This window comes from Macaca thibetana, chromosome 20, assembly GCF_024542745.1.
Source record: "Macaca thibetana thibetana isolate TM-01 chromosome 20, ASM2454274v1, whole genome shotgun sequence".
Lineage (NCBI taxonomy): Eukaryota > Metazoa > Chordata > Mammalia > Primates > Cercopithecidae > Macaca > Macaca thibetana.
In genome coordinates, this window is record NC_065597.1 from 30,374,883 (window position 1) to 30,392,286 (window position 17,404).

The 17,404-nt window shown below is 50.7% G+C and overlaps 2 protein-coding genes across 4 annotated transcripts in view; one reads left to right on the forward strand and one right to left on the reverse strand.

Moving 5' to 3' along the window:
* The window catches only part of MAP1LC3B (microtubule associated protein 1 light chain 3 beta), a 371,166-nt gene that overhangs the window by 322,383 nt on the left and 31,379 nt on the right, over nt 1-17,404 (forward strand). The window lies entirely within an intron of this gene.
* Nucleotides 1-17,404, reverse strand: part of FBXO31 (F-box protein 31) — a 54,532-nt gene that overhangs the window by 29,187 nt on the left and 7,941 nt on the right. For 2 of the 3 annotated variants that reach the window (XR_007722000.1, XM_050773627.1), the window contains exons 2-3: nt 2,592-2,663; nt 1,290-1,376 (exon numbers count right to left, since the gene is read on the reverse strand). Coding sequence is in view for 2 of the 3 variants with exons in the window: in XM_050773627.1 (XP_050629584.1) it covers nt 1,290-1,376; nt 2,592-2,663 (159 nt within the window). In the remaining variant the exon portion in view is untranslated. The remainder of the gene's footprint in view (nt 1-1,289; nt 1,377-2,591; nt 2,664-17,404) is intronic. The other variant, XM_050773628.1, reaches the window with a different exon arrangement.

Consider the following 17,404-nt stretch of genomic DNA (forward strand, 5'->3'; position numbering starts at 1 on the left):
TAGGGAGGCTGAGGCAGGAGGCTCGCTTCAGCCCAGGAGTTCAAGGATACAATGAGCTGTGATTGTGCCACTGCACTCCAGCCTGGACAACAAGACCCTATCTCCAAGCAAAAGTGGAGACAGCATTAAATTCCTATGACTGTGGCTTAGAAAAGTTTCCAGAGCTCCATCAAAAGAATTCAGTTCTTTTTTTTTTTTTTTTTTCTGAGACAGAGTCTCGCTCTTGTCACCCAGGCTGAAGTGCAATGGCGTGATCTCGGCTCACTGCAACCTCCACCTCCCAGGTTCAAGTGATTCCCCCACCTCGGCCTCCTGGGTAGTTGGAATTACAGGCGCCTGCCACCACACCTGGCTAATTTTTGTACTTTTAGTAGAAATGAGGTTCACCATGTTGGCCAGGCTGGTCTCGAACTCCTGACCTCAAGTGATCCACCTGCCTCGGCCTCCCAATGCGCTGGGATTATAGGCATGAGCCACCGCGCCTGGCCAAAAAGAATCAAGTTCCAAAGAGTCAACTGTTGGCCAGGCACGGTGGCTCACGCCTGTAATCCCAGAACTCTGGGAGGCCAAGGTGGGCAGATCACTTGAGGTCAGGAGTTCAAGACCAGCCTGGCCAACATGATGAAACCCCGTCTCTACTAAAAATACAAAAAAAATTGCTGGGCGTGGTGGTGCACACCTGTAATCCTAACTACCTGGGAGGCTGAGGTGGTAGTATTACTTGAACCCAGGAGGCAGAGGTTGCAGCGAGCTGAGATTGTGACACTGCATTCCAGCTTGGGTGATAATGAGACTGTCTCCACAAAAAAAAAAAAAAAAAAAAAAAAAAGGAGTCCACTGTTGCTACCTGTATTTGTCTGTTGAGGGTATATACATATGTGATTTTTAATTTACATACGCTATTAAAATGTGACTAATAAAACTCAGAAGTCAACTATTCATATTTCACTTTAGAATAAAAGTTTTAAAGCTTCTACTGTTCGTTCCTCTCTGCCTCGGCATGAATTTTCGCAGTAGCTCCTCAATAAACCATAAACGTGAAAACGTGCATTAAAGTGATCTCGACTGGTACTACCCAGAAACCACTGCAGAAACCCACAGGTGTGATCTCTGTCACAGCCGAACCAGAGCCACGCTGCGGCAAGTGAACATGAAAGGATGACAAAAAGCCACGAGGTCCACTTGCTCCAGGACCAAAGCTGTCCCATGTGTGAATAAGGGGACCCTCCCCATGCAGTTCTTGGCCGTGCTGGCTGCCACAAAAGCCAAAGCTCGCAGGAGGTACATACGGCAGGTGTAAACGTCTCTGTACGCCATGTGCTCATAATCAGGGAGAATTTTCACAAAACGTCCCGACTTCACGCGAGGGTTTATACCTGAACAGACACAGCAGGGAAAGGGCTAAGGATGGCTCCCTTTTCAAGACTGTGCAAACAGCGTGCATAAGACCCAATGCCCGCCCCTCACCAGTGTGATACAATCCCCTCATGTTTACGCAGCCACCCAGGACCCAGGGAGGCGGCTCTGAGAAGCCTGCTGGAGAGAACACTGTGACACGTTTTCCTTCCATAAGTGGCGCCACCAGAAACTCATGGTGGCAGCAACCTTGGGAATCCTTTCCACATTCGGTCACGCTCCTCCCGCAGCCAGCACACGCTAGGCAGGCCCCGGGCCACAGCTCACCGGGGCTCAGGAGGCGGGAGGGCAGGTGTCCTGGCCGGCGAGCATATGGGATGACTGTCTTTGAGAGGATATGGCCCAAGCGGCTTAAGAAACTCAAAGAGCATCTGCCTTGCAGAAATGAAAAAGAAAAAAGAAAAGAAGCTCAAAGAACAGTCAGAAGATGAAAACTTGTGGTATGAGACACGCATAGAAACCCTCTGACCATCAAAAAAAGCCAAGAGTTTCATCCAATGAGCAAGAAATGGGAAAGCCTCTGGGCACTGAAGAAACACCTGCGGGAAGACAGCCTGGGGCCGAGGAGCTTCTGCCTGCTAGTGAATGTCACAGTGACTCTGGCACTGAAGAAACACCTGCGGGAAGACAGCCCGGGGCCGAGGAGCCTCTGCCTGCTGGTGAATGTCACAGGTGACTCTGGAAAGCGGGGGAGCCAGAGAAACATGAAACGGGGCTGGGGGGCTCAGCCTGCCCACAGAACACTGAAGGGAAGGAGAACTTCAGAAGGGGGGCCGCCTCTCCGTACCTGGGGGCTTGGACGGAAGGCACCACAGCTGCATTTCCCAATTACCACAGGCAGTCCCATCCTGAAGGTTGGAGGCCCAGAAACCAGAGAAACAGGCAGCTCCAGGAACACCCAAGTCGCTCTGGTGCTGCCTACATTTCTCAGCTCTAAAGGGCCTCTATGCCTAATAAAAGACACTAGTATCCAGAATGGGAGAACGGAGAACAGAGTGTCCCCTCCCTCAATTTCAGTGCTGTTACTACCAGTGCTGTATTCAAAATGTGACTGTAAGATGGTTTCTCAGAAAACAAAAGTATGGACTAAATCACTTTTATTATTTTTCATTGATGTGCACTGTCTGCTTCTGGTACAAAGTTAATCATGGATGATAACAAATAGATTCACTCACGCTTCGCGTAGACGTCCCGACAAGACACGCCTGTGATCTCCAACTTCCGCAAGTTTTCACAAACACCGTACTCTGTAACAAGAAACATTTGCAGAAATTTAAGATCAACAAGTCCTAATGAGACAGACATGGGCAGGTTGCTGACGGCTGGCAGGGGAGGTGTACACCTAACCTCAGCCCCATCTCCAGAGTACATCTGTCACTGTGGAGATTTCACTGACTTCTCCACATTCAGTCAACACCCTTCTTCACCAATGAAGACGTTATTCTCTTTTAGTCAATGTCACCCTTTACAAAATAATAATCTGCATTGTCTATTCTAATAAGCTCGAGAAGCCTAACCACACAAACCAACATCAGACAATCCCTAGTTTATGAACAAGGTGAGGCAGAATTCAGTTGTCTGGACACAGTGCCATGTTTCCATGGAAACAAGGTTACCACTGGTGTTAGGGTCCAGACAGGGCCAGAGGCCAGTCCATCCCACATACTTCCCTGTGCTGCCTGTGTGTTCAACTCAGCCCGAGCCTAGGAGGGGATCGTGCAAGACATGGGGGAAGGGGTGAACACTGTCCCTTCTCCACTGGCTAGGCTTGGCCAGAGCCCAGTGAAGGGCTCCTGGACACCTCCCCCGTCCCCTGTCCTCAAACCCTCACCTGCTGACAGCACCCTCCTCTCTGTCCCCTACTCCCACCCCACCACAGCTCCACTTTTCACAATCACCAACACCCAGCACATCCCAAGCAAAACCCCAGGTCCTTTAGCTTGGGTCTCCGCTAGCCTTTGAAAGGAAAGACCACCAGGGGCTAACCCACACAACCACAGAACTGCACGTGGGCCAAGAGCTGCTGCCACTGGCGATACCTGCATTCTGAGCTTTCCATGTACTATGTACCATGCCAAGTCATGCTGGGCATCACCTCACTGCATCCTACAGCAGGCCCATGAGAGAGGCACCACTGTCGTCTCCACTTTCTCAACAGAGAAAACAAGCGCAGAGAGGTGGCGTGACTCCACAAAGGAACTCGAGCTTATGGTCAGCTGGGACGAAAAATTGAAGCCTAGATCAAAAAGCTTCCTTCACAGTGAGAATGTGGCAGGGACAGAACACGGGAGACAGGACAGGGTGGCTGGGTCTCCACACGGACCACTGCAGCTCACACTGACTGTGTTATGCCCTGTGCAGGTGTGAGAGCCTGACAGTCACCTTGAAGGTCAGGACCCTGCCCTGTGGCAGAGAGGGAAACTGGTGCCCAGTGAGGTTGGTGGCCGTCAGAGCTCACTCAGCAGTCATGATACAGGAACAAAGTAAAAAACAGAACCAAAGTACTGCCCCCCATTTGCCTTTCGATAAGCCCTACTTGCCCGGAGGCCTCGTCCCTTCTTCTCAGTAACACGGATACTATTACCCCAATCCTTCTCTAACTGGAAGCACTGACAGTACTCAAAGTAAAGCTCGAGAAGCAGACAAGGTGGAGACAGCAGTTGAGACGAGGTAGCTGCTACTCAGCAAACTTCTTTCCAGTGGGGCCGTCCAGGCTCCTGCCTTGACAGGATGTCCCCTGCCTCCACTTCTGAACCCCAGGCTCCTGGACGGCCTGCGTCTCCTCTCAGGAGGCCTGCGGGTCCCCCTTAGTGGGAGGACCTGGGAAACCACATCCTAAATCCAGTAGGCTCCAGTGAGGAGTGCCCAGAGTGGGTCCCTGAATGAACACACCCAGCGAGGAGATGCATTTGAGTTCTTTGGAGAAAGAAACAGGAATAAGAGTGAGTCACTGAAGAGCTCCCGCAGAGCCCAGGGAGCTGCTGATTCCGGATCTAGGCCAGGGCTGCCCCGATGGAAACACAATGTGGGCCACAAACAGCATCGATATTTCCTAGGAGCCACATCAAAAAGGGAACAATTAAACAGGTTAAATTCATGGTTATATTTTATTTAACTCAATATAACCAATTATTATCATTTCAACATGTAGTCATTACTGAGTTATCTTTTTTTTTAGAGGTGGGGGGTCTCACTATGTTGCCCAGGCTGTAGTGTAGTGGCTACAGGTAAAACATACACACATACATACATTGATTGATGGATGGATGGAGTCTCGCTCTGTTACCCAGGCTGGAATGCAGTGGTGCAATCTCAGGTCACTGCAACTTCCGCCTCCCAGGTTCAAGCGATTCTCCTACCTCACCCTCCTGAGTAGCTGGGACTACAGGCGCACAACACCATGCCGGGCTAATTTTTGTATTTTTAGTAGAGATGGGGTTTCAATTCACCATGTTGGCCAGGCTGGTCTCCAACTCCTGACCACAAGTGATCCGGCCTCCCAGAGTGCTAGGATTACAGGCGTGAGCCACTGTGCATGGCCAGACTTTAAACATTTACTTATCAATTACTTTGTCGTTATGACCAGGGGAGTCAGGGACCCCTGTCTTCACCGCAAACAGGTCTGGGGAGCAGGACCTTTGTCCTCCCTTCAGTCAGGGCCAGGGATGAGGAGCTGAGATGCAGCCTGAAGCAGTCCAGGGGCTGCTCTGACAACCATCCAGGCTAATAATGACAGAGAAAAAACCAACACCAGGTGGGAGTTAAAAATAAAACAAAAGCCAGATGTGGTGGCTCACACCTATAATCCCACCACTTTGGGAGGCTGAGGCGGGCGGATCACCTGAGGTCGGGGGTTCGTGACCAGCCTGACCATCATGGAGAAACCCCATCTCTACTGAAAATACAAAATTAGCCGGGCATGGTGGTGCATGCCTGTTATCCCAGCTACTCGGGAGGCTGAGGCAGAAGAATCGCTTGAACCCGGGAGGCGGAGGTTGTGGTGAGCTGAGATCGCGCCACTGCACTCCAGCCTGGGCAACAAAAGGAAGACTCTGCCTCAAAAAAAAAAAAAAAAAAAACCCAACACCGGCTCATCTCCTTTGCCTCATGGTCTATGGGCCTCCTGGGTGACTTGGGGCGTCTGACGCTTGCCTGTCAAGCAGGACCAAGGACTGGTAAGAATTTCTTCAGTGAAAATTTGTCAATGATAGAATAATAATGAGGAAAATTCTGCAATTGCCTCCAGGGAATTTTGTTTTAGACGAACTCTCCAATTGTCCAAGATGACTGGCTAGAATGGCAAGAATAAATAGGTTTTTAATGCAAATGTCTTGCTACATGGTGAAGTGCTACAGGGAAATCAAAGAATGATCAGAGAAACGCACAGGGACTCTGTGACAGTCTGCTGAGAGGGACTCTCAGCAAAACCAACACTGAGCTGTGGAGGAAAAAGGCAAATGATAAAAAAAGACAGTCTGTGTTACAAATAACGGGAGCAGCGTCTTCATTTTTCATCTGTAAGTTAAAGGAACTGGACCGGATCATCTGTAAACTCCCCCTTCCAAGCTGTCAACAGCCTACGATTCTAGTTGGAGAAAAAAGAATATTCACCAGCAAATGTTTACAAATGGGAGGGCGAAGGGGACAGGCGCTGACGCAGAGCAAGGACGGGGAGGGCAGGGCTGGCGGGGTGAGAGCTGTGGCCGCAGGCTGGCAGCCGCCCCACCTCCTGTTCCATTACAATTTTATTTCGGTTATGTTGATACAACACAGTCTGTCCTTCCAAGTGATCACAGGAGTCCAGTTATTTCTGTCAAGTCAGCCAACCAGGAAGGGGCTGCAGACAAAGTGCGGCAACAGGGTCTCCACCAGGCCGCGGAGCTCATCCCGCAAGGCGCCTCACCACACAGGAGGGCTGACCCCAGGGAAACGTGTCCCCAGGACACAGCTCGAAGCTCAAAAGGGGCCTGTGTGCTCTGTGCAGCTGCCAGACTCTGCCCTGAAGAATCACAGGGCACCTAGTGAGCACGGAAGCAGCCAAGAAGCCCTGGATGGCCAGGTATGCAGTGGGGAGGCACAGGGGGTGCACCTGGACGCAGCCAGACCTAGGCCAGTTCACGCTGACTCCTCTCCATTCCAGAAGTCCAGGGAGCATCTGTCAGTGTGGAAGTCAGAATGCTCAGGCCAAATACCGAGATCAACTAACTATTCAGGTTGAACCAGAGGCCTGGGCGGGGACATCTAACTGCCCACCCATCAGACTGAGGGACCCGGGCCACAGCCCTCCAGAATGCAGTACAATCACTAGTTATGGCTTATCAGCTACAGTGAACTCTGGGAGGAACTCCCACAACTAGCACCATCATTTAGTTTCACTTCACAGATTACAAAACATTTTACCTGGTGGCTCACGCCTGTAATCCCAGCACTTTGGAGGCCAGGGCAGGCAGATTACCTGAGCTCAGGAGTTCAAGACCAGCCTGGGCAACATGGCGAGAGCCCATCTCTACAAAGAATACAAAAATTAGCCAGGCATTGTGGCACACGCCTATGGTCCCCACTACTCAGGAGGCTGAGGTGGGAAGACCATCTGAGTCCAGGAGGTGGAGGCTGCAGTGGGCCAAGATAATACCACTGCAATCCAGCCTGAGTGACAGAGCGAGAGAGACCCCATCTCTTAAATCTACAGATCTATAGATATATCAGGCAGACCACCCAATAACTACAGCATTTTCTGTGAGGATATAAAGGTCTTTGCACTGATGACAGAAAGAGAAAACCAATCTGCTTTAAGGCAAGATTCAAACTAGGAGTAGAGGGAGGTAAACAGAGGCAGGTGGAATGAATCTCTGGGCCAGGCCAAGGGTTCCGGACTTCTGCTGCAGGCAGAGGGGAGCCTCAAAAGGCTCCTCAGCAGGGGCAGTGAGCTCGCTCGCTGGCAAGGCAGAGGCTCTCAACCCCTCAGACCAATCCCACTCCTTAAAACAAATATTTACTAACACCTCCTGGATCCTCATGAAAGCAAAGAAACGATTCTATACACAATTGTAAACAATTAACATTGCCCTAATTGTAACAGGAAGGAATACAGAAATCCATCAAGGTGCGTTTTGCCTGGCTGCTCCGGGCGTGGTCCGAGGACCTGTGGCACAGCATCCCTGGGAGCCCAGCAGGGAGTCCCAGGCCCCACCCGGACCCATTGAATCAGCATCAGCATCTCAGCAAGATACCTGGGATGGCTGGAGGAGCTCTGCACAGGCTGCTAACATCTCTGCCCATGCAGCCCACCATATTCAGCACTGCCATGGCAACATGCATTTCCAAACAGTTTCTGGGAAAGTTCTGAACAAAATACAGTTTTAGTTGACAGTATATGAAAAAACTGTATGAAAAACGCTGGGTATAGGTCGGGCACGGTGGTTCACACCTATAATCCCAGCACCTTGGGAGGCCGGGCAGATCACTTGAGGTCAGGAGTTCAAGAACAGCCTGGCCAACATGGTGAAACCCCGTCTCTACTGAAAATACAAAAATTAGCCGGGTGTGGCAGTGGGAGCCTGTAATCCCAGCTACTCAGGAGGCTGAAGCAAGAGAATCACTTGAATCCAAGAGGTGGAGGTTGCCATGAGTCAAGATTGTGCCACTGCACTCCAGCCTGGGCGACAGTGAGACTCCAACTCAAAAACACAAAACAAAAAACCAATCGGTCAATGTCACCAAAACCAACCAGAGTCTAACAAACTGTCACAGCCCAGAGGAGGCAGAGGAGGCGCAAGGACTAAATGCCACGGGGGCTCCCAGACAGGATTCTGGGACAGGAAAAGGATGTGAGTGAAAACTGCGGCAATCTGAATCAAGTGCAGGCGTGGTTAAGGATAACGGATCACTATCGGTCCATTAACTGTGACAAATATGCCATACTAACAGAAGATGCTCACAACTGGGGAAACCACAGCATATGGGAACTCTCTGCCCTTCCTTGCAATTTTTTTTTTTTTTTTTTTTTTTTTTTTTTTTGAGACGGAGTCTCGCTCTGTCACCCGGGCTGGAGTGCAGTGGCCGGATCTCAGCTCACTGCAAGCTCCGCCTCCCGGGTTCACGCCATTCTCCGGCCTCAGCCTCCCGAGTAGCTGGGACTACAGGCACCCGCCACCTCGCCCGGCTAGTTTTTTGTATTTTTAGTAGAGACGGGGTTTCACCGTGTTAGCCAGGATGGTCTCAATCTCCTGACCTCGTGATCCACCCGTCTCGGCCTCCCAAAGTGCTGGGATTACAGGCTTGAGCCACCGCGCCTGGCCTCCTTGCAATTTTTTGATAAATCCTGTAACATTTAGTTTATTTAGGGGGGAAAAAGGCTCCTTAACATAAAACACCTCCTAGGAGGCAACACCCATGGCTGTGGTGGCAAGGACCCAGGCAGAGGTGAACAGAGCAGGCAGGATCAGGGCAGAGGCCTGGAAACGCCCAGAGTGCAAAGGGCCCTGAGCACTCCAGGTGTGGGAGAGCTGGCAGGGCAGAGCTGGGAGGCAGAGGGAGGCATGGGAGGGTCACCTGGAAACAGCCAGGGAGCAGGACTGGAAAGCGAGCTTCCAGGAAAGGAGTGGGCACAGAGATTGCCACTGAGGACAAATGGGAAAATATTTATGTACCACAGTTGCTGGAAAAAAACTGAACAAAAGAGCTCCAGCCAACAGGATCATCCACGATGGGCGCTACATGGAGAGAGCGGAGGCAGAGGGCAGACAGGCCGGCTGCTGGGAGTGTGACGTACACTCTTCTGCAAAGACAGGGGCACACATATCTAGGGGCAGATGGAGCACTCTCTGGCGACCTCCAAAATAGCAATGTGGAAAATAAAAAAGAACCAACAAGACGGGCACAAGGGCTCACACTTGTAATCCCAGCACTCTGGGAGGCCAAGGCAGGAGGCTTGCTTGAACACAGGAGTTCAAGACCAATCTGAGCAACACAGTGAGACCCCATCTCTATAAAATTTTTTTAAAAAATTAGCCAGGTGCAGTGGCACACCTCTAACACCAGCACTTTGAGACGTTGATGTGGGAGGATTTCTTGAGCCCAGGAGTTCAAGGTCGCTGTGAGTGACAAGCCACTGCACTCCAGCCTGGGCAACACAGTGAGACCCTGTCTCAAAAAAAAAAAAAAAAAAAAAAGGCCGGGCGCGGTGGCTCAAGCCTGTAATCCCAGCACTTTGGGAGGCCGAGACAGGTGGATCACAAGGTCAGGAGATCGAGACCATCCTGGCTAACCCGGTGAAACCCCATCTCTACTAAAAATTACAAAAAACTAGCCGGGCGAGGTGATGGGCGCCTGTATTCCCAGCTACTTGGAGGCTGAGGCAGGAGAATGGCCTAAACCCGGGAGGCGGAGCTTGCAGTGAGCTGAGATCCGGCCACTGCACTCCAGCCTGGGCGACAGAGCGAGACTCCGTCTCAAAAAAAAAAAAAAAAAAAAAAAAAAGAAACAGAAAGAAATATGATGTTTGTGAATCCAAAGCAGGGATAAAATGATACTTGCATGTAACATAGGTTGTCAATCTGAGGGACTGTGGGTTGTCAACATCCCTGCAGATCACTCACCCTCAGACCAGCTCAGCAGGTCACACTCACCGAAGTCAGGAAATAATAACAACTGGCCTACCTGCTCTCACTGAGCCGAGCTCCGCACCACCCCCCACCCACTGAAGCACATCAAGATTCCCGGGGGGTTCTGCCAGTGTCCTGATAATCAGGTGGCTCTTCCTCTGGCCTACCTGCTCTCACTGAGCCAAGCTCCACACCACCCCTGCAAACCACTGAAGCACATCAAGATTCCCGTGGGGTTCTGCCAGTGTCCTGATAATCAGGTGGCTCTTCCTCTGGCCTACCTGCTCTCACTGAGCCAAGCTCCACACCACCCCTGCAAACCACTGGAGCACATCAAGATTCCCCAGGGGCAGAGGGCGGTTCTGCCAGTGCCCTGATGATCAAACGGCTTTTCCTGAGACCCACCTGTCAGCTGTCACTATTTCCTCTGACTCTCCATAAATACTCTGTCCTCTTCTTACACAAATGATGCACTTCAAATTCATTAGTTACTGCATAATGAGACTGTAGCTTCAGTTTGCTGTGTGGTTTAAAGGACAGCCCCTTTCCAGGTTCCAGATGCCACCAGTGCACATGACACCTCACTGACAAAGCAGTCTGGACTGAGGGTGCTTTTCCTCTGATACTACGCATTTTCGTAGTCGTCTTAATGCTGCAGGCAAGATGCTCTGATTCCCTGCGCCAATGGCTAGATGGGCAGACACTGGAAAACGCATCCATTTCTGCTTGTTGTTTATGCTGCCTGAAGTCATAAGCCAGTCCTCTGCAAGCCATCAACACTGTTCCTGAGGCAGTTTCTCTCTGCTCAGATTGCTGAAGGCTGGTGACTTAGTTTCATGAATTTTCACTGAGCCCAAAGCATCCTCTAACCTGACAGAAACAATGCATGTAGCCTTTTATTAACTGCTTGGACTTCTGAATGAGTCCAAGGTTTTTAGCTAGGATAGCCACATCGACAGAGCCCAGGGCCGCCATCATTCTCTGGATACCTCACCAGCAAATGTACTGCTAATACCCAGTAGGAGATGAACTCGAGAACTTGATAAAGCATCCACAAAAATGCCATTAAAATTCAGAAGAAAAGCAAAATGATGTGCACAGTGCTAATGAATACAACAATCCTTAGTGGGTTTTTCCTGCTGTCACCAAAAGGTCACGACAAATGAACCAGAGGAGAATAAATGTCATTCTGACCCAACTGCTCCTATAAGGAATTTTCCACATGATGAAAAAAGTCTTTTAAAACACAGGGGTTAAGAACAATTACACATCCTTTTATGGTTCTATAAACCTTCTCATAAGTCATCAAGGGAAACTGCCCTTAACACAGCTTTCAGGCCAGTGTCCTTTCCAGCAACCATGCACCCTTCCTTCCAGAAACACTGGCAAGTGTTAACTCCCACCCTGCTGCACAGACCCAACCCAACTCCAGACAGCCAGCGTGACCTGTGCTGCCCACCCGCTTCCAGGCAACAGGTTCAGTGTTGCAGGCTGTTAACGCGGTGTCCTCGCTAAAAGTTTCCTTACTAATCTACTTCCCTTTTTTTTTTTTGCCTTTGTAAGAGGAAGTGTTCTTGGTAATTATCTACCTCAATAGTTTCAGAAAGAGGAACAGATAACCTCAGTCCAACATGACTGGCAGTTGGCAAAATCCAGCAAAGCAGCTGTTCTGATTGCTAAGGAATTAATTTAGATGCTTTCTTTGTTTTTTGTTTATTTGTCTTTCTGAGACAGTTTCACTCTTGTTGCCCAGGCTGGAGTGCAGTGGCGCCATCTCAGTTCACTGCAACCTCCACCTCCCAAGTTCAAGTGAGTCTCCTGCCTCAGCCTCCCAAGTAGCTGGGATTTCAGGTGCCCGCCACCACACCTGGCCAATTTTTGTATTTTCAGTAGAAACGGGGTTTCACCATGTCTCAAACTCCTGACCTCAAGTGACCTGCCTGCCTTGGCCTCTCAAAGTGCCAGGATTACAGGCGTGAACCACTGCACCCAGCCTTTATTTTTTTTCTTTTTTGTTTCACTTGCTCATGTGAGAGGAAATTTTCTGATTGGAATATTTGAAATGGCAATTTAGTTTTGTTAGCATGGTAAAAATAAACATAAAAGCTACCATTTTACCCACTGTTGACTGTACGGCTCAGGGACACTAAGTACCTTCATATCGCTGTGCGGCCTCCTCCGCCATCCACGCGTAGAACCTTTTCACCTTCCCTAACAAACTCTGTCCCCACTGAGCGGCACCTCCACATTTCCCCAGCCCCTTCCTCGGCACCCACCATTCTGCTTTCTGTCTCTCTGCTGTTGACTACTCCAAGGCACCTCCTCCGAGTGGAACCATGCCGTACTTGTCCTCTGGTGACTGTTTATTTCACTTAGCATAATGTCCTTCAGCTCCGCGCATCACCAGGATTTCCTTCCTTTTTAAGAATGGATCGCGTTCCATCCTGTGGGGACCACACTGTGTTCATCCGTTTATTCATAGATGGGCACTCAGGATGCCTCCGCCTTTTGGCTATTGTGAACAAAACTGCTTTGGACAGAGGTGTCAAAATGCCTGAGTCCCTTCCTTTCTTTTTTGGGGGGTATATACCCAGAAGGAGAATTGCTAGATCACGAGGTATTTCTAAGTTTACACTTTTTAGGAACTATAATACTGTTTTCCACAGTGTGACTATTTTTCACAAATTTCTCTTGTTTTTGAGACTGGGTCTCACTTTGCCACCCAGGTGACAGAATGAGATTCCGTCTCAAAAATAAATAAGAACATTTCCAAAAAAAAAAAAAAAAGCTATTTAAAAGCTGTTTTGCCAAGAGGAACAAAACAGCCCAGTGACCTGACCTGAGTCCAGCTACACTGAAGCTGCGTCCTCTTGTGACTCAACTGCCAGGGGTCACCAACCTCTGCACATGGTCTTCTTGTCCAACAGAGCTCATTGCTGAGTGGTGGCCCTTACTGGAAACCCCACCCCTGCAGCACAGGCCCAAATGGGGCCTGCATCTAGTCCGTCTCTCTGGCGGGAGTGGTTTGGAAGAGCCCTTACTATCCCCGTCCCACTCTCCCCTCCCTCTCAGGGGCCCAGGGAAGACTCATCTGCTTCACGAGCAGCCCAAACCCTGGGAAGGGAAGATGAAGAGGACGGGAGGTGCACCCTGGCCAGCATGGCCAAGCCCGCACTCAGCATACCGGGACAGGAGGGACAGGGACACAGAGAGTCACTCTTCTGTGCTCAGCACTGGCACTAGGGGGGACTGCAGTAAGAAAGCACTTGGCATCATCCTCCCAAAAGCACCACTTGAGAAAGGCACCACGCTAAGAAGCTGTCTGGGGCAACTTGGCAGGTGCCTGGGCATGGAGAGAGCTTCGCCCAGCCCCAGGGCACTCAACACCAGGGACTGCAGTCAGCACTGCAGATTTCAGCTGGAAGGGCTGCGCCAGCCACCAACCGCCAGACCCAGGGGAACAGGAGCCTGTGGGTGGGGATGACTGAGGAGCCAGTGGGGTGACCCCGGGCATGCAGGCGGGGAACCTGAGGGAGAGGGCCCTGTGGGACAGGCAGAGGCAGACACTGTGGCCCCTGGGACACTGCTGGGCCTCAGTCTCCCTGGAGGAGAGGGAAGCTGGGAGCAGTGGGGGTGGCAAGTGCTGAGGGACCTGCTGGCTGGTGACCTACCATCTTTACACTCAGTTTTCCAAATAAAACCAAAAGACGACACTGATTGGAAAGACTGCGTCTGTGTTTGCGCTAAATTAGGGGATAATTACAATCCGTTGGAAATATGGCTTAAATTCTTCTGCTTCTGAGGCTAAAAAGGAAGTTAAGGCACAGAAATGAGCTGGCGGTGGCAGAGGGGACGTGCTCCCAGGCTCCAAGAACAGCACTCCAACTGCGGCCCGGCACTCCCCAACACTCCCAGCTCTGTAGCCATCAGCTTGACTGCATGGAAAACGTGCTGTTTTTAAATAATGCAGCAGATCTGCAAACACTCCCACGGCCAGCGTCCTCTTAGGACGGAATGGAAAAGCCAAAGCCTGGGCACAGCCCCCAGGCATCTCCTATCAAACACCAGAGTATGTGGGTGCTAAACAATAAGGTGACCACTGAGCCAGCGTGCCTCCTGCTCAAACAGTCTCATCCCTGCAATGACAGTCTCCATGTGGACAGGAGCCTTGAGAAGCCTGGCGCCTCCAGCCAGGACTTACGCCCCTCCTCTGGCACCCACGACAGGCACCCACTGGCCAAGGGAGCCCCCTTTCGCTAAGATGCAGTGGTCATCCCCGATACCACTCCTTCCCAAAGGACACAAACAATCACTCGGTGACGCTGTTTGCGACCCTTCTGTGAGTGTGACTCCACAATCCTATCACCCAGGACCTTCCTGGGATTTCAGACGCGTCCTTTTCCTCCACTCATGCCAGGAAGGCCTGATGAGTCCTGGCTAATTCTCTCCATCACTCCGGTGGCCAGGGATGGTGTCACTGTCACAGGACGCTGACCCAGAAAGGGGAAACACAGCAGAGACACACTTGTTTTTTGAGAGGACACTTGTTCCGCTCCAAGATCCCAAGACGCCCTGTGTGTACACGCCCTTTCCAGACAGAAAGACAGACCCCAGACCCTCAGATGCATTACGTCATCGCATTACACACAGAATCAGTGAGTGTGCAGCGCCAGGACCTCTAGAAACCAATCAGTTCTCCTGGGCAAGTCGGCAAGGAGCAACCTGTAGCTTGTGCCAACCTCCTGTAAGTTAGAAGGTCTTAACCATCTGGGAATGAAGCCCAGCTGGTTTTAGCCTTATTTTACTCCATCTTAAACAGCCCCTAAAGGCCGGGTGCGGTGGCTCACACCTGTAATCCCAGCACTCTGGGAGGCCGAGGCGGGCAGATCACGAGGTCAGGAGATCGAGACCATCCTGGCTCATACAGTGAAACCCTGTCTCTATTAAAAATACAAAAAAATTGCTGGGCCACAGCCATAGTTCTCATGTTGTGCATCAGCAAATCAAAAGAGAACAGAAATAGCACTTTCTTCTGCATTCAAAAACAACATTAAATACTGGCTTTAAATTTCCCATTTTTATCCTACAGATCAGACAGTACAGATGCTTTTCAACTTGTGACAGGATGACATCCCAATAAACCCACTGTAAATACGAAGGCCAGGCATGGTGTTCATGCCTGTGATGCCGGCACTTTGGGAATCCAAGGCAGGAGGTTCCTTTGAGGCTAGGAGTTCCAGACCAGCCTGGGCAACACAGTGAGACCCCATCTCTACAGAAAATACAAAAAAATGTAGCCAGGCGTGGTGGCACATGCCTATAGTCCCAACAACTTGACACAGGCTGAGGCAGGAGGATTCCTCGAGCCCAGGAGGTCAAAGTCGCTGTGAGCCATGATCGCACCACTACACTCCAGCCTGAGCAGAGTGGGGCCCTGTCTCAAAAAAAAGAAAAAAAAACTGGCCGGGCGCGGTGGCTCAAGCCTGTAATCCCAGCACTTTGGGAGGCCGAGACGGGCGGATCACGAGGTCAGGAGATCGAGACCATCCTGGCTGACACGGTGAAACCCCATCTCTACTAAAAAATACAAAAAACTAGCCGGGCGAGGTGGCGGGCGCCTGTAGTCCCAGCTACTCAGGAGGCTGAGGCAGGAGAATGGCATGAAGCCGGGAGGCAGAGCTTGCAGTGAGCCGAGATCTGGCCACTGCACTCCAGCCTGGGCGGCAGAGCGACACTCCGTCTCAAGAAAAAAAAAAAAAAAAAAAAAAAAAAAAAAAGGGAGGAAAATGTGGTAAGTTGAAAATGCATTGACTACTTGACAACTCCTAACCTACGCAACATCACAGTTTAGCCTAGCCCACCTTAAATGAGCCCAGAACACTTAACTTAGCCTCCAGCTGCGCAAAATCATCGACAATCACTTCATTGTATAACAAAGCATTGACTATCTTGTGATTTATCGGGGGCTGCACTGAAAGTGGAAACAGAATGGCTGCATGGGTATGCGCAGCTGTTTCTGCCAAATACGTATCGCTCTCATGCCAGGCGAACAATCCTAAGTCCGACTGTCTGTATAGGAAAAGGGTATTTCTAGCGATGATGAAATTTAGACCCACCCTAGGCTTACAATGGACAAAAATGTTGTACGAATATTATTCCACGTAACATTAAAGTATTTACCATTCACGGAGGAAATGTCAAGCTATGAATTCTAAGTTCAAAACCGGGCACCAGGCCGGGCGCGGTGGCTCAAGCCTGTAATCCCAGCACTTTGGGAGGCCGAGATGGGCGGATCACGAGGTCAGGAGATCGAGACCATCCTGGCTAACACGTGAAACCCCGTCTCTACTAAAAAATACAAAAAACTAGCCGGGTGCGGTGGCGGGTGCCTGTAGTCCCAACTACTCGGGAGGCTGAGGCAGGAGAATGGCGTAAACCCGGGAGGCGGAGCTTGCAGTGAGCTGAGATCCAGCCACTGCACTCCAGCCTGGGCGGTAGAGCGAGACTCCGTCTCAAAAAAAAAAAAAAAAAAAACCCGGGCACCGTAGGAACCCTGCTGGCTCGTGGGCCTCGCTCTCCAGAGTTCAGGGAGGAGTATGCGCCTGAGTCATTCCTGTTTTTAAACGTAATCTTTTGTTATTATTTGAATGCTTTGATTCAGAATGATGCTCTGAATTTCCAAAGCATATCAGCTTTAGGCAGACTTCATGAAGTAGCTCATAAATGAACAGTGCCGGCCGGGCGTGGTGGCTCAAGCCCGTAATCCCAACATTTGAGAGGCCGGGGCAGGCAGATCACCTGAGGTGAGGAGTTCAAGACCAGCCTGGCCAACATAGTGAAACCCTGGCTCTACAAAAAATACAAAAACTAGCTGGGCATGGTGGTGCGCCTTTGTGACCCCAGCTACTTGGGAGGCTGAGGCAGAGAACTGCTTGAACCCGGGAGGTGGGGGCTGCAGTGAGCCGAGATCACGCCATTGCTCTCTCCAGCCTGGGCAACAGAGTGAGACTCTGTCTCAAATAAGAAATAAATAAATAAATGAACAGTGCCAAAATGGGCTGGCATTTCATAACACATCAATGAAACAGTCAACGACTAACCAAAACAAGCCCAGGCAGGGCCAAAGCAAGAGAGGCAGCCAGCTCCTGCCCTAGCACCCCAGAAAGTGAGGGCTTCCTTATAGTCCTCAGGCAAGGAGCTGCCAGAGGCCAAGAGGGCGACACATCAAAGAAGGGCCCTGCGCCCACCCTGCCAGGCCCTGCAGGCTGGAGTAGGTTTGGTTTTGTTTCCTGTCCGGAGAAGGAGCCCTTATTTGTGATCTGCCTGTCCCAGCATCAGAAGTACAGACATGGCTTTCAGTGGGAACTCCCTTCACCTGCCCCAAG